This window comes from Anguilla rostrata, chromosome 2 (genome assembly GCF_018555375.3).
Source record: "Anguilla rostrata isolate EN2019 chromosome 2, ASM1855537v3, whole genome shotgun sequence".
NCBI lineage: Eukaryota > Metazoa > Chordata > Actinopteri > Anguilliformes > Anguillidae > Anguilla > Anguilla rostrata.
The window spans coordinates 11,477,183-11,494,312 of record NC_057934.1 but is presented as its reverse complement, the minus strand read 5'-3'; the positions used below and the strand labels follow the sequence as shown (position 1 = coordinate 11,494,312).

The following is a 17,130-nucleotide window of genomic DNA, read 5'->3' as shown; positions in this document are numbered from 1 at the left end:
CTCGGGGGTGCCCAGAATTGGGGCCTCGGGACCATGTTCGCCTCTGAGCTGCCTGCTGCGCGTCCCGCTGAGGAGAATGGGATGGCCCACAGAGAAACGAATGCTCGTTTGATGCCAGAGCCACACTGGCTGCTAGCAGTGCTGAGGAGGAAAAGAGGACACATAGCATGTGATACATATTTACTCCATGTTTACTATTTTGATTACAATCAGAAATAGCTTTTACTGTGTATAGATATATGTCTGTATATACACGTGTGAGCCCTTTCCCAATCACTTTTTTACTGCTAACTGGGGTCTCTGGTTTTCTGGGGTATCTGTATCCCAAGGTGCATCTGTCTTGTGAGCTGCACACCCACTCAAGGGCAATTCGCATGGTGATTAGCCTATGACTGTAGCTTGTTAAGAGCTCCATCATTTGGCTCACTGGGTGCTCAGTACAAGGAATCATCTGACAGAAACACAATTGAGATTCACATGCAATGCAGGGGGCTCTATTTTTTATTTTTGTTATTCGGTCTATTTTGCGGAAACTACTCCGGGTTTGTTTGGCCTTGTTTAGCCAGGGCTGATAAAGAGGTAATCCCTAAGCAGTGAGAAGATGGAATCCTCAGGTGGGATGCGAACCAAGCCAAGATGTTGCACGTCTGTGTCCCCGCTGTTTCTGCCTAATCCTTTTGGGTTTTGTTCACAGCGAGTGCCGTTTGGTTTTTTTTTTTTTTTTTTTGCGCATTCATGGAGTTTCTAGCCGCTGAATTAATGCATAGGCGTCGTGGATCTTAATATGGGTTTAAGAAAAGCCTCTCAGTAGGTCGAAGATTAGACTAATCTACTTTTAAATCCCTCTTTAAATAGTTTTGAAGAGAAATAAGAGAATTGAACACCTACAGTATCGAACTGGAAGTATAGATCACTCCTTCCTGGCATTATAACAATAATTGCTTGGGTTTTATCACATGAAATAATTTGCCTTGCTGATCGCATAATTAATCGGTTACCCATTGAAAAAAATTGCTACTCTCAGCAAATTTTCTTTTTTTTTTTTTCTTTATTTCATGCATTACATTACAGGCATTTATCAGATTCTCTTATCCCGAGCAACTTACACATAGCATTTACATTGCATCCATTTATACAGCTGGATATATACTGAAGCAATGCAGGTTAAGTACCTTTCTCAAGGGTACAGCAGCAGTGTCCTACAGTGTCCGAACCTGTGACCTTTAGGTTACAAGACCAGTTCCTTACCCATTAGACTACACTGCTGCCCTGTATCCCCGCAACCCTGCACATTATATACAAATATTGACATTTCCGCGTACAAAAAAAGTTAATTCAATTTCACGGAAGTTTCCTTCCATATAAATCCTAAACCTGCAGTGCAACAGAAGTCAAGTGCATGCCATATTTTCAGGCAGAAAGCACAGCTGTCAGTCAGCTCACACAATCTACAATACTTGAAGATGACAGAGCACATGCGTTTATAGTAATGTTCCCATTCAAGTTTGCATCCCCACTTTCACACACTCACTGTCTCCGTTTATTTGAATTCCGATAAAAATTACAAATACCAAGGCTGAGACCTTTACTCCAGCGTAATGTATGTGGTATAATATTGAGTGGAACAGTTCCTTAGCATATTGGAAATATCTCATTTGTGTTAATGACGGTGTCAGGCTGGGGCACAGTGCTATCTGCGTGCCTTTACATTCGCTCAGTCCTAAAAGGTATTATAAATCAATGTCACTGCAGAGGAATGCATTGAATGTTGAAGTCAGCTGAACGGAGTGATGTTAAACCGTGTCCTTACTGCACCTCCGAAGCTCAAAGTCTCCCCCTGTTGTTCGGCTGCAGAACTGCAATGCGAGTGGGCGACAGGGAGGGGGCTTCATTGGACCAGTTGATGAATATCTGTGTTTGTGTCTGATGTTTAATTGCATTTTTTTCTCCTCACAGGCTTTGGACGAGGACACAGGGAATTACAGTGCGATGCAGTACAGGCTGGTCATTCCATCCATGGCCCGCAAAAAGGACGGCTTTGTGGTGGAGCCATACACTGGCGTCATTAAAACTGCCATCATGTACAGAAACATGCGCAGGTCCTACTTCAAATTCGACGTCGTTGCGACGGATAACTACGGGAAGGGTTTGAGCAGCAGTGCGCAAGTAGTGGTGAGTATCACTTTGAAAGGAAATTCAAATGTATTTTGTTTTTTTTTGTTTTTTCTTACTGGTTCACGGCTGACCAGGGCACTGGTTGCCCAGCTCTCCTGCTGGTTTCAATTTTCAGTCTTTAACCCACCACAGCCAATTTCTGGGTCTGTATTGCAGTCAAGTGCCAGAATCTAATCTGTTCAGTGTCCAGCTGCATCTGATCAATTCAGAATGACAGTGGGTGGGTTAGGAAGTGGCAGGTTTGGTTCAATCTCAGATACCTAGGTTCTGTGCCCAGGAGCCAAATTAGAGAGATGCCAACGACTGTAAAAATATCCCTATCTTTCCCACATAATTAGCATATTTTTTTCCTGTATTAACATACTTATGTAATGGATGTATGATTATCATAAGACACGTGTTTTCCATACTGGCAGTTGGTTTCTCTTGAAGCGTGCTGTTGATTGTCTTTGTTAGCGATCTTGCTGAGGATGGGTTTTTGTAAATTGATTTTACGCCATGAGGCCTGTTTTAATAATATATTTTTAATGACATCGGGGGTCCGAGATCGAATCTGTTTAAGTGAATCCACGGCGCGGTTCGTTTGTTAGTTAATACCTAAGAGGAAGCTTCATTTCATTAGGGCGGTGCGAAGGAGCGCTAAACATGGCGAGATTTCCCAGGTGTCTTAGCGACGCTGAAATCTGAATCAGTCGGGCGAACGGCGCGGCTCGCATGCGAACAGCGCCGTCGCTCGCGATTACCCGGCGGCGCCGTGACTGGGGGGAGCCCGCGGGCTGTAGGACTGACTCCGCCCCCTTTCGCCCCCAGGTCTCGGTGGTTAATCAGCTGGACATGCAGGTGGTGGTGTCCAACGTGCCTCCCACCGTCGTCGAGCAGAACAAAGACCAGCTCGTCGGGTAAGGCTCCTTCAGAAATGGGCCAGTGCGCCTGGGAATTATCATTTTTTTGTTTTGTTTGTTTGTTTTCTTTAGTGTCCTTTCAAATTTGTGTTCGTAAGCGCCGTCTCCTCTTTTCTTGCGAAATGCTTTCATGTCAGAAACAAGCAGCGCTCTTAACCTCCGCCCTGTAAAACGCACGGAGATGGATTGGACGGCGGCGGGTGAATTAGCATACTGTTTGGTTTCATCAGCGTCTCTCAAACATAAAACGGCGTCTCTCTCTGATTGCTTTCCCTGACAAACAGGCCAAGAAAACGTTGCCCCTCCCCGTGTTCAATTTCTGTTAAAGTGATGCATGGCCTTCCTTATAAACGCTGTCATAGATGTCACATTGTGACAGCCCAGTACTGTTTCCCCTTTGTTGTGCGGTAAAAATGGTAATCGCTTCATATTCCATGTAAACAAACACACACACACTCATACACACCCACACACACACACACACACACACACATCCACACCCACACATCCACACACACACACACACACTGATGCAGAGCTGATCTTAGCGGGACGTGGTTGTTTCATGTCTGTTAGCGGCCCTGACACAACCGCGCGGTCACCCAGGAGCCGCCGTTCCTGTCTCCGGGCTACGCGCGGTACGGCTGTTGGCCGCTCATATAAACCTGTCTGTCATCGCCCCCGTCGCCGCTGACGAGGCTTGACGTCTGACATGAGGCGCGCGGTGGTTTCCGGCGACTCCGGCTCTCGCGCGCGGGCGCCCAGATTAGCACCCGGAGCGGTGGGGTGGGGTGGGGGCAGTGGGGGGGCCTCAGCTGCAAAGAGCCTGGCCCATCTGGGTTTTTCAGGCCCCAAAGGGGACACATCAATCTGCACTCCACACCGCTCCCCCCTGCTCAGCCCCAGCAGGAAATTCTCCCGCCTGCCACAGGTAATTGGCTCAGAAATGGCCACCCGCTCACAGATGAAAACTCGGGATGTAGCGAGCTTCAGCGGACGGGAAAAGACATTTGCTTTTGAACCGATATCGCTGCAGACACTTCGTTCTAACATTTCGTGTCCCTCCGTCCTGTTTTTCTTCTTCGTTTAGTCACACAAAGCAATATTGTCAAGAAATTAGGTGGTTCCTTTTGTTTTTTTTGCCATCCTCCCGTGATGCTATTGGCTGGCTGAAGGGAACGCTGAAGAACCATTAAAGGTCAAGAGGACTCTTCTCGCAAACTGAGAATGGCCAGTACAATTTGATACGCCCTCTTCACCTAAAAACACCATCTCAGAACAAAGCTGAAAGCTAGATCCAATCTCTGCACACATGAGAAGGCAGGCTCAGGCTACACTGATCATGTTCTGGTCATAATTTAAACACCGTGGAATAAAATGTGGGTGCACTTGCAAAGAGGACTGCTTATCATAACATTTCTTTGGAGTATGTATTTCTCTTTGAAGTGAGCTGCCTACTTTCAGAGCAAGCTCGAGATAAAAAAAAGCATTTGTTCAAGGGTACAAGGATGTAGTATGCTATTACCCTAATGGTGTTTACTGTGGTTTATTTTTTACATTGCAACGTTACGTTTCCAAAGTGCAGGATCACAATCCTCAGAGAGCACACAGGGATACGGATGGTCGATTCATCTGATCTAAGAAACAGGATGAGCACTGCTAGATCTTGCCCTCTGGCTTCTGTCTGTGGCCATTATTGATGCATTATTTGTTTATTGTGTCTGCTGTCATAAAGAGTTATGTTATTGAGCGTAAAAACCCAGGGCCCTGCCAAAAGTTTTTTGTGAAGTTTTCCAAATGAAAGATCAAATATCTGACGGAATATATTCAAGAAGTTATGCCTAGTAAAGCCTAACACATTCTGGTCTCCCTTTTAACTGCCCCTTGCTTTTTAAAAATGCAGGATTCTGGAGCGTTACGTTCAGGACCAGATCTCAGGGGCCAAAGTGGTGGTGGAGTCCATCGGGCCACGGCGGTATGGGGACGGGTTCGAGCAGGAGGATTATTCTAAGTCTGACCTTGTGGTGTACGCCATCGACCCTATGACCAACCGGGCCATATCGCGGCAGGAGCTCTTCAAGTGAGTGGAAAACGGATCTTCTCATTTCCCTAAAAAACCCAGTCGTACGCCATCCGTCCCTTTTTGCAGGGACCCTAAATCTTGGTGGGAACCTTTTATAACGAACACATTTCCTCTACACCTCTGCTTGTTTTGGCTCTCCTTAAAGATAACTCCCCTACTCCCCCTCCACAGACACCTGTGTTCCGCCATTCACCGGTGGCCCGTAAATCCATCTCTGTACATCACGTGACGGCCACCGTCGCCATGAAAACAGCTTCATCCCTTCTGGGAACTGTTTGCTCCAGTGTTCCCACCAGATACCAGGCCCCTTTATCACAGAAACAATATTGTCACTTTCATTCTCTCTCCAAACACGTCCCTGCTCCTTGGTGCAGGCAACCATTTGAATTCCCCCTTAACAAATGTGTAGGGGGAAATGCTTTGAGGGCAAAATGTTAATCTTCCTACAATATTGTTCTGTCCTTGGCTGCCAGTGGTGTGTCACATGAGATGTTGTGTTTTAAAGAAGGTAATTTATGGGGATTTTACTAGAGAGCAGAGTACATTAGTCTTATCACACACGACAGCTTTTGAAGAAAGGAGTGTAATTATAAGAGCAAGCTCACAGATCTCATCTTTAATAAAAAGCTACTTCTGGCACAAAAGTACTATTATAGAGACAGAAGCCTCAGTCCAACAGTTTTAAGGCAGAAACATACTGCCTTCTTTTCGCCATTGATGATGGTGCATGATTGTTCCTGTACGTCTGACTGAATGAATTCTTGAGTTGAATGCCTGCCTGTCACCTTGAAACCATTTTCTGCATGGTTTTTTCCTCCTCAGTGAAGGGCATGGTGTCCCTGTTTCCTGCAATTTATGAATCTGAAACAAAAAAAGGACAAGCCTTTTTGAATTTTAATGAATAGTCTTACAATGAACGGGGTGAAATACAACCCGCAGATATTTTGTGAGCTAATGTCACCAACAAGACTTCACGTCAAAATAATAGGGATTAATAGCATTCATCTCATTCAGCAGCAGCATTCTTGTAGCTGTAGTGTATTCTGGTAGTACGTAAGGCAGTCAAAAAGCCCTCGAGCCCACGCTTTGAGCAGAAATTCAGCAATAATAGATATAACTAGCATATCAATAAAAATGTTTTGAAAATGGAAAATACTTTGGCTAACACATATTGAAGGTAGGTAGAAAAGCCAATTAACTGGTTTGCAAGTAGAGCTTGTTTTTCCTCAAGAAGTGAAAAAACAAATATGCTTTTCTCAAGAAGTGCTTTGATATTATCGTAAGAGAACTATGTACAGAACAAGTACACAGTTGTCCATTGACCCGTATACAATTCATTTTTATGCCCTTGTTACACAGAAACGCATTTCCTACACGCATTTTCTGCCACGGCGTCATTGTAGGCCAGGAGTTCTCAACCCTGGTCCTGGAGAGCCGCAGGGTCCGTTGGTTTTTATTGTTACTCGCTACTTTTTTATTGAACGATTAAATCAGCTTATTACACAATTAATGTGTCTTGGGTCTGAGCTGGTCACTGGTGCAAAGGTGAACACAGGAAGCAGCAGACACCGGGGCCCTCTGGGATCAGTGTTGCGAACCTTGCCCGAGGCAGTATTTTAGCGTCTTTATGTTTATGTGCATGTCAGAGGTATGCTAATGGCGTAGTAGCGAGACTGAGATTAATGGCGCCGACGCGGATCGCTGTGTGTGAGACTGTGTGTCGGGCCGCTCCTCGCGTAGGTTCCTGGACGGCAAGCTCCTGGACATAAACAAGGAGTTCCTGCCCTACCTGGGCCAGGGCGGGCGCATCCTGGAGATCCGCACCCCCGACATCGTGGCCAGCGTCAAGAAGGCGGCGCAGTCCATGGGCTACACGGAGGGGGCGCTGCTGGCCCTGGCCATCATCATCATCGTCTGCTGCGTCCCCGCCATCCTTATCGTCATGTTGACGTACAAACAGTGAGTACTGAATATCCTTCCGCTGGGGTCATGGGTGACGGGCGGAGTCTGCTACCTGAACCCGAAGGCATCTGAGATTCGCGCAACGTCAGGAATTCGGAGAAGGCCGCTACCTAATTTGCCGTGGAAACTGCTTTCTCAGCTGGCTTACTCTTCTATCTGAGCTCCATGAAAGCAGATTAATTAATGCCATTTGTGACAAATGTCCAGTCCTAATAGTGGGAGTTGCGGGAGATTTTCTCACTCTGAAACGGCTAACAAAGCAGCATATGGCAGCGTTGAATGTTTGTTTGTGGAGAACAGTTGTAAAGATGCCTGCGATAAATGCTAAAATGATGCTGGGGGAGTTCTAGAGCAAATAACCTGTGACTCGAGGAACAGGAGTCCCAGAACAGGATCAGCCCAGACGAGCAGTTCTGTGAAATAAAAACCAACCTCTCATTTAAAGAAATATTTTACATTAAAACAAGAAGTTAAGTCAAATATGTGCTTAAAACAAGAATTTATAGCATTAATTTTCTTAGCATTTTCTTAGTGTTTATTTGCTTCCCTGTTCCCATCCTATATAAAATCTGAAAACAAGGAAAAATAAAATTTCTGGTTTAAGTAAACAAGGAGCCCCGTAAGAAAATGAATTCTATAAATTCTCTTAAGTTTTGCGTCCCCTTGAAACTCTTGTTCTTAGTACAGTGATACGCCCTGAATTGTAGACTCTGTAATCTCAGCAAATTAAACAAATGAAGAACCTGGTGGGACTGGCTTTTATATTTAAAAGCCAGTAATAACAGCCCTCCCAGGTGATGTATCCTGTTGAGTTACTTGTTTTCAGTGCAATGAAGTGCAGTTCCAGGCCAGTGCCTTGTGGTAACACAGAGTGATGTACGTATAACTGGCCGCAGCATCAGGGAAGGATATACAGTAAGTAGGCTTGGTATCTCATGCCTGGCTGCTTAATAGCAAATCCTTTGGTCAATCTGCCTGCCCTACTTGCATTAATTGTGCAGTCCTCCATCCCTGTAGCTACAGCAACTCTGCTGGTTGAGAGTGGAGAGAGTGTGTACACATTTTGTGGGACGCGTGTGCTAGTGCGCAGCTGTCCTGAGTTTACAGAGGACTTTGCAGTAATGGAATTGGCTTTTCGTCAGTTATGCATTCCAAATTGTGGTGGAAAACATGAAGAGCCCCTCCCTAATATATTAATTAAACTGCCCCAGAAAATATGATTACGGCTATGGAGCAACTTCATTGCCACACACAGACCGCATAGACAGATTTGCTGGACTTTACAAGCACACATATCAGTGGCGATTATTTTAAGAGTACAGTGCACTGGTGTAAATAATGGAGAATTTAAAAAAGGTAAAAGTGGCAGCTGTTGGATGGATGTGTGTCTTTTTTCTGATAGTATGCGCACAGCTCATAAACATTGCTGGGTTACAAACTTTTTCAATCAGTACCGAATTTTCCGTTGAGACCTGACATGTTCTCTCAAGTGTATTCTGCATTTGATAGAAACTTTTATTTGAGCATTTCCCTTGTTATCAGAGTAACTTAAAAGGAATTGTATGAATAATAGAGAGTATTTCACCTGGAGCCGTGTATTTTTGAAAAATAACTTTAAAGACAGCAAATCATTAAAAAGCAATATTTTGTGAACGGGAGAAAATCAAATTCCATTGAGCTGATAAAATTCCAGCATGTAATATTAACAGTGCATGGACCATTCCAATATTTCTGTGTTACTGACTTTTGCTTTTTTCTTATTTTTCATTGCTCGTCATCAGGTTCAAAGAGTAAGTGTTGTTATTTAAATATTTCATAGAATTATTATCAGTGTTTGTGCATGTATCTGTACCGTATTTCTTTATGTTGTTCAGTTTCAGTGACTTTTTTAGATTAAAGTAGAATAACTTCAGTAATGTGTTGTTGGTAAGCTCTGTGTGTACGGAGTCGTGTATTTGTGTTTGCGTGTATAATGCGGCAGCATGCTCTTCAGGCTCACTGATGCCGTAGCTTTGGATGACCTCTCGACTTATTTTTTGTCTTGGCTGAAGGCGACAGGCCGAATGCGCCAAAACTGCCAGGATCCAAATGGCACTGCCAGCTGGCAAAACCGCCGGGGGTGCTGCCAACAACCTCTACGAAGAACTTGGAGACAGCTCCATGTAAGTTTTAATTTAAAATTATTTCAGTTTTTTTCTTTTGTAAACTTACTGCATACATAGTCAATTTCTGTGCTTCACCTAAAGGTCAGTGAATCTTTATTCAGGAGGTAATAAAGGGAAACATTTTTAAGTTGATCGTAAAGGTTAACAAGACGCGCCACTCTTCAGTCTAATGCTTTCTGGACAAAGGTGCGTTCATCCTTTATCAGTTCTCCACACTTCAGTAGTTTTGCGGCGCATAGATTTAGTGCTGTTTATGTAAGAGCATTTTATACTGAAGTAAAATCGATCTTAAATATGAAAAGAATTTTTAAAAGGCCGGCAAGCCAGAAAAATAATAGGGGAAATGAATGTGAGTTTAAGTAATTGAACCGAATGCAGTGACTAATTTAAGGTGACTGTGATGAAACATAATTAAATGTATTGATAAACTGTTAAGTGGACCTACAACAGGATGTCAAGAGCAATTGTGGAGAGTTTTTTTTTTTTTTGCTGTGCTAGTGCAGTGGGTGTGTTTCTCAAGGTTGGTTGAATATTCCTCATCCTCTTATATAAGTGCTCTTATACTGTAGAATATAATTTATTTTATCCCATCAAAGCTCAGCAATCTACATAGAAAACCAATATAAGCCGTCATTTCGCACAATCTGTTTGCCAAATGTTTAGTCTAATTCAGAGAATCAAAATCATATGTAAAGAAAGGAAATGCCTTAAACATTTTTTCCATATTTTAAGGCCAAATCCTACCTACATATTGACACTTCCCTGTTGTCACACTCCACTGTCTTAACTGCAAATTGTAGGCATCTGCAAAGTGTGTCTTAAGACCAGAAACAGACCAGTCTTCAAAGGTCACCCTTCATATTTGGTTTGTCTGAGGTGTCAGTTGTCATTGTCTAAAAATTAATTTCAGTAGTTCAGAATCACACAAAGAGCGACTGAAAATAGTTTCATCGGTTTTTATAGAATTACTGGATATTCTTTATTCTCAGTTATTCTTACTGTTCATGGTATCATTTTAGTGTTTTACATCTCCCACCAATCTGTCTCTTATCTTTGTCCACTCATTTCTCTTCTATGGATTCAGACTTAAGTAAGTACTGTAGCTCTTTCATTAGCTGGGTCCAAGGCTTGTAGATATATGGTGTAGTGGCTTTGTAGCACTGTTGTTCTGTTTCAAATGTGTTTGCTTCCTTTAAGCATCTGTGATCCAATTATTATTATTTTTTATTTTTTATTTTTTTTGGAAAAATTTAACAGTAGTTCATTGTTAAGACATGTTTTTATATTTATTATGCAGTTTAGTGTTCAAAACTTCCATTGCTTTTGGTGTCTGGCATCCTGTCAGTCGTTGTTTCATTCTCGACATTTCCTATTTTTTTTACAAATTGGTTACTCATAGTTTACGCCAATACGTTCTAGTATTTATCAAAAAGGTGAAAATGTTAGAGTAGCTAATCACTGTAGTCCAAACAATTGATAGAAAAGCCAGTGACACTCCGTCATGTATCCAAAAAAAGATACATTCAGCGACATAGTGGTGACTCAAAATCTGTCCTTAAAATGAGGTGATGTTATATGTGCCTCAGCATTCCCAGCCCATGGTCAATGGGCAGTAGATATTTCTTTTTGGCTACAGAGCACCCGGCTCATCTGCACCCTTGTTTAGCTATACTCGTGTGTTGGATTGTTCAGAGGCAGTACAGTGAATGTTATCCTTCGCTGAAACAGAACGTAGAAGCCGTCCTCCCTTTAGTTAGTGAATTCCTATTTACATTAAGCCATTAGAGTGCCCTCCTTCTGTTTTACCATGCTCTCCACCCTCATAACAATGCAAAGAGGCATTGTCCCACACAGCAGAAAATTAAGTTTTTATTTCCAGTAAAAGAAACTCCATCAATAACAATATAGAGAGGATACCATTAGAGTATACACAAGCTATTTATAATTTATCCTTTACCACGGGCATCACTTTTCCAGAACTTTAAAGCACATTGATTTTGTACAGTAGTTAAATATTAAATGCGACTACTCCGGGAACACTGATAATAATAAAGGTAATTTATGATAATGAAGTAGAGTTTTAATTCTGACTGATATCAGATCAGAGTGTTAGGTTAAGTTTATCCCACAGAGTTTAGTTATGAATATTCGATATGCTAGGCAACAGTATGAGTGTGGAGGGTTATGAAACAGCAGATTTTTGTTTATTTTATTTATTTATTTGCTTAGAGGTTCTGGCCTATACCCTTTTCCTTCCTCCCCTTCTCATCTGCACTTCATTGCTTTCTTTTCCTTCAAGTTTTCTTTTCTTCTCTTGCCATTCTCGAACGAGCAGGGCTAAAAGGTGCATGCTCGAAGAGGGTGATCGCCAACGGCTGATTAGCACGTTCGCCTCACGTGCCATCGCTGCCCACAAGCAGTCCACGGCCAACGGGATACTGCTCAACAACCTGCCCAAATCCTCCAGCAACATCACTTTCCTGTCCGACGAAAACCCGCTAACCACCAAAAACCCCCTGTTCGACGACGGGACCCTCAGCAGCCCGGAGCCCGAGGGGGCCTCGGAGAGGAGGAGGGAGTTAATGGGTTTGCAGTCTTCCGGGGGGAAGGACTTGAAGGATTGGTTTCCCCAGGGGGGGTCCGGGAACGCCTGGACACTGCCTTCCAGGCTCCACAAGGCGCAGATGTACGACTCGCTCCGGCGGCAGGTGGTGATGGACCCGGTGCAGTGGGAGATGGAGCTGCTGAAAGCAGAGGGCAGAGAGAAGAAGGACCTGCACCTGGAGGCCTTCCAGATCGCGGGCCACAAGGGGCCGGAGGCCAAGCTGACGGTGAAGGAGCAGGCTCGGCAGTTCGAGCAGCAGGCCCGGCAGGAGATGAAGCAGCACCAAGGCTGCGAGTCCAGGGGGTCGCTGCCCGCCGACTACCTGCTCTCCACCCTGGAGGGCCTCCAGAGGCCGTTCTCGCCGGTCTCTGGATCGGCCGCGGGCCGAGACGTGCCTCCTTGCATCATCATCACCGAGAGCGACGGCACGCCGCCGCCGAGCCGCAAGCCCACCCCGCCCGTCCTGCGCAAGTTCGGCTTCGCAGCTGCCGATTCTATCAAAGTCCACGTGGAGGTCATCCCCGACCCTCCTGATGTCCCCGCTCCCCCGCCACCTCCTTCTTCCCCTCCGCCACCCCCTCCCCCAACCACTCCCCCACCCCCGCCCCCTCCCCCAACCGCTCCCTCAGCACCTCCCCAACCACTCCCCCTCCCCCTCCCCCTCCCCCTCCCTCAGCACCTCCCGAGCCCGCCCTCTCCCCGCCTCCAACCTCCTCCCCACCTCTCCGCAACCCGGCTCCGCCTCCCCGCCTCCGCTCCCACCCCCCTGCTCTCCCTCTTCCTCCTCCTCGACCTCCCGCGTGACCCCTGCCTCTACCTTCGTCCTGCCTTCCCTGCCCTCCGTGTCCTCCCTCCGCCCGGTGTCCTTACGAGCCCCACCCCCGCCCCTCCCCACCCAGCCAGAGCCCCCAAAGAGGGAGCTGAAGGGAATCTTGAAAAACATCCAGAACATAGCAGACATAGAGAAATCTGTTGCCAACATGTACAGTCAAATAGACAAAAAGCGGAAGGCGCCAAAACCGCAAGTGTCTGTGGAATCGGAGCCGTCGTCAAATCAGTCCGAGCCCTCCGACCCCCCCGCCCCCCCCGAGGTTACGGATCCCCCCGAGGGACAGGAGGCCATGCCCAAGCTCGACTTGAACCCCATCGTGGAAGAACTGGAAAAGCGCTTTCCCTCCCAGTCCACCGCCCTGTAACTGCTTGTATCTGTTCATTTTTTCATCTATTACTTTATCTCTTCCACTTTTTTTGTTCCTCGTCTTCATTTCTTTAATTTCTTACCTGTTGTAGTATATTTTTAAGTCTTTCAAAACTGTGTATCATGATAGAGCAGGTTTTTTAAGATTGGTTTTATATCTTAAAAATGTTTTGTTTTTGAGATATACAAAGGTTTTTGTATGCTTTTTTAAGTCAGTGATTTTGGATTTGGATTCATACAACATCTACTTTGATTTAGGCTAGGATTATTTTAGGTAATGTGGACACAAAATGTGGAAAAGAAGTGATAAGGTCACACTACTCACAAGCAATCTGATAAGAGAAAAAGCTAAGCATTTGTTGCTTTGCAGTCGTTTCAAATGTGAAACTAAACTTGTCATCCAATCAAGCCATTGTTCAGCTGAACTGGCAACTCAGAATTAATTTATAAAGGTGTTCTGTGGTTCCTCAATGTTGTTGCACTTCACTGAACAGAATATAAAGATTTGCTCACCATCACACTGCATGCTTGTTTCTGTTTTTCTTTCTCTCTTGCATTTCATGCCTTGCATTTTACACTGCTTCATGCTTACTATGGGTCTGGAGATGAATGCATATTAAACAGAGATTTTTATACGCGGCACTGGTCAAGACAGGGAAATATCTGGCCTGTGTTCATTTAACCGTTGTCTTTAGCGTTGACTTACAAAACATGTGCTGTGCCTGTGAAGTTAAAATAAATGTAACATCAGACTGTAGGTGAGTCAAAGTTAAGGACAAACGTTGATTGAGTCCTGGCCATTGTCTCTGCAGTGATGTCATATAGAATGTGGGTGTGTCCTCTCGCCGATATTTCCAGCACAAGCTGAAAGAGTGTTGATATGGAAAGGGAGCTGTCAGAGAGGGAATTTTTAATTAGTCAAAGGATCAATCTTGTAGCCATTTGGACTCCTGCTTCCTCTGTCTCTCTGGTGTGTTTAATTCAGTAAACATCTTGTGGTAATCCCGACTAGGCTAATCATACTGCAGAAAATTGGTGGCGGAAAATATCTCGTCACTACGTGCGATAATCACTATTTCCATAAAGACGCTCCATCATTGTTTTTTCTGATTTTCATTTTGAGCCTCTTCAGCGGACTAGCTAGTGGATCAGGCTGCATTTCGAAAATTGTTACAAAAAAAACAGCAATTTCGAAGCATGTTTCCGTTTCCCACCCTTTGGGTTTTTCTCTCCAGGCAGCCAGTCGCATGGTGTCTGTAGAGGAAGCAGCCACCCCTCACAACACTGTCCCCTCGTCTCCCTTTCAACATCTTCTGTTTCAGTTTCCTCTTCCTCATCTGAGGTCCTGTTCACCGATATTCACCGTGAATAGTGCTGGCACCAGTCAGCCGGTATGTTCATTCAGCCTGCGGGGTGGCCATAAAGCCAATTTAATATCCAAATTACTTCAGATGGGAAACACATATTTTCCCTGCCGCTAATTTGGAAAGGAAGTACACCTCAAATTCTGTGACAGCGTGAGGCTGATCAAATGAACGCTGCATCCTCAATTCATCCCGAAATATATCCTGAAACTTTGTAGTGAAAACAAAGGAGCGAAAAAATCTCAAAACCTTGAAATGTTGCTTATCAAGTGTATTAGGCAACAGGCAGCAATGGTTTCTGGTACACCACACTGTTTTTAACGAACAGATGGATTATGGTACACGCGGGATATTAATGTGGTTTCTTTTTTTATTATTCCTTGTCATATTTTATGTTTCTGTGCTCGTTGTAATGATTTTACCGCGGGACCTCTCAGTGGAGGTGGTACAGCTATGGCTGGATCTCTTCCAGCGCAAAAACCTGAGTGACGCTAGCAGGCCGCTGCTGCATCGCTGCTCGCCAGCGCCTCCGACAGGGAACATAACTCTCCCGCTCCTGGGTCGCTAACCCTCGGCGCAACAAATTTCACAACGGTGTGATTAAACCCGCGATTAGCGCCAGCGCCGCTCTCTGTCACGTGGGCCGGCGCTAGCCCGCTAGCTCGCGCGTTATTAGTGACAGTTGACTTCCTTTGCTCGGCCCTGTGGAAGCCCATCTGTCTTTGGCTTTCTAGATTGCGCAGTCTGACCTAATTCAGCGCGGTATCCATCACACGCCCCATCCAGAGAGGCGTGGCGCGGAGAGCACGCACAGGTACCCACGTCAAACCCCCCGTCGGATTGACTGCCGCGCCAGGAAGGGGGTAAAGAAACCCGAAGCCAGGAAAAAAAAGGAAAAAAGATTGTCTCTGAAAATCACAGACCGTTGTTTAGCCATAAATCTTCATTTGCATTCATCATTACTTTCACATCAGTGAACAATTGCTGTAATTTTCTCCTGATAATCAGCAGCCTGGGCAGAATTTTAATTCCTTGACATTAATGCATTTGTTGTAATCAGCCACTGAAAGAGATGCTCATCGCCGCCTTTTGTTTTTTTTTAATGTCGTTGTAATCTCAAAAATCTCCCTTGTCCACAACTTTTGAATGCTAGCAAGCTAGGACTGTGTTCCAAAGCTGGGTCACAACTTGGCATGGTTAGCAGCCTGACCCCCCCCCCCCCCCATCCTCCTCCCACCCCCACAATTCCATTCAGAAGTAAAATGAGCCATCCTGAATTAGCAGGAGGGGTAAGGTACGCCAGGTCTAGCTCAGTTCTGCTGGGAATGCAGTTAAGCGGGCTAGTTTAGAATGTCAGGAATCAGAATTTTACGCAACATTATCGGCGAGTTCCGTGGAGTAAGCAATTTCAGCCTGCCTTTGCATCAGAAGCATTAACCCGCATTCTCGATCGTCAGAAGCCCACAAGCTATGAATTCATTTTCTGTACACGTCCAATTTCCAATTCGTTTGAGTTGCAAAAACGTGTGGCCCATATGGTAAGTAGAAAGTCAATATGCCACACTATCAATGTTTATTTATTTATTTTCGGAAAGGTTATTGAGGCTTTTACAATTCCCTAGCCTATTTCCTGACGACGGTTTGTTTCTCTCTGATTTTCTGTGATATTTTGCTGACTAAGCAGTGGTAATTTTAAAGCTCGGTTCACATACTGGCTCTCAAAGGAGAGGCGTAACGATGTAAATCTGGTCACATAATTACCATTGAAAAAAAAGGCAATGACTGTGTTTGACATAAGCGCATAACCTGAGATTCAGCCGGAAAACAATGTTTCGTGTTGGAACACTCATATTTATCTTACCACAATCTTTCCCTTGATTTCTGCAATTTTATTTCTTCACAGGCGAGGATATGGACATCAAGAGGTAAGCACTTATTCATTTGAAAAACATAACTTTTGGATTGGGTCCCTACTTCAGACAATAGTATATGCCATCAGTAGTTTTTTATTTTTTATTTTTTACCTGTAGATATCATCTGATAGATGCACAGAAAATACAGATTAGATTAGAGTGAATCATTTTGTACATCCAGAAGTGCAGACACCATGTACAGACATTTAAAACAAAGTGGAAAAAGTTTGTAGTCCTTGTCTGAGCCGGTCTAGCCTCATTAATCCTTGGTGTTTGTGTTGGCGGGTGCTGTCGGTCTCTGCACTGGCCCTTCATTGAATTCTTCCTCAAGACTAATTTTCAAACTTTTACTTTCTGCCCTTGGCGCCTCCTCCCTCCAGCCATTCTGGCCATCTTGGCTCATCTGATATCACTGTGATAAAGTTTTCTTTTTCTCTCCTGTCGTCTTTATACTTCTCTTCCTCTGTCCTCTTGTCTTCCAGCAACAGCAGTTGCTAAGGCCGTCTCTCCTAAGGCCAGAGGTACACCACCATTGCGTTTCTGACAGGGTGGAGATATTCCCCTGTAATGTGGCATGAGTCTCTGTGGGGGGTTGGGGGGGGGGGGGAAGGAAGGAGATGTTAGTGGCTTGTTTTTGCTGTTTCTCTTGCTGTGTTCTCTTCGCATAATGACTGTGCTGTAACCGCAGGAGCTCTCCATGGAGTCCGGCATCGACCCAGGGCAGGAGTACTACACCCAGGATTACTATAATTATGACCACGGG

The 17,130-nt window shown here is 44.8% G+C and overlaps 1 protein-coding gene across 6 annotated transcripts in view; it reads left to right on the top strand.

Moving 5' to 3' along the window:
• The window catches only part of pcdh15b (protocadherin-related 15b), a 202,743-nt gene that overhangs the window by 179,688 nt on the left and 5,925 nt on the right, over positions 1-17,130 (top strand). For 3 of the 6 annotated variants that reach the window (XM_064319951.1, XM_064319943.1, XM_064319947.1), the window contains 6 exons: positions 1,957-2,172; positions 2,986-3,074; positions 4,981-5,157; positions 6,901-7,119; positions 9,174-9,284; positions 11,623-16,351. In XM_064319951.1, the coding sequence (XP_064176021.1) occupies positions 1,957-2,172; positions 2,986-3,074; positions 4,981-5,157; positions 6,901-7,119; positions 9,174-9,284; positions 11,623-13,165 (2,355 nt within the window). In that variant the 3' untranslated portion in view covers positions 13,166-16,351. The other 3 variants (XM_064319963.1, XM_064319957.1, XM_064319961.1) reach the window with 3 other exon arrangements.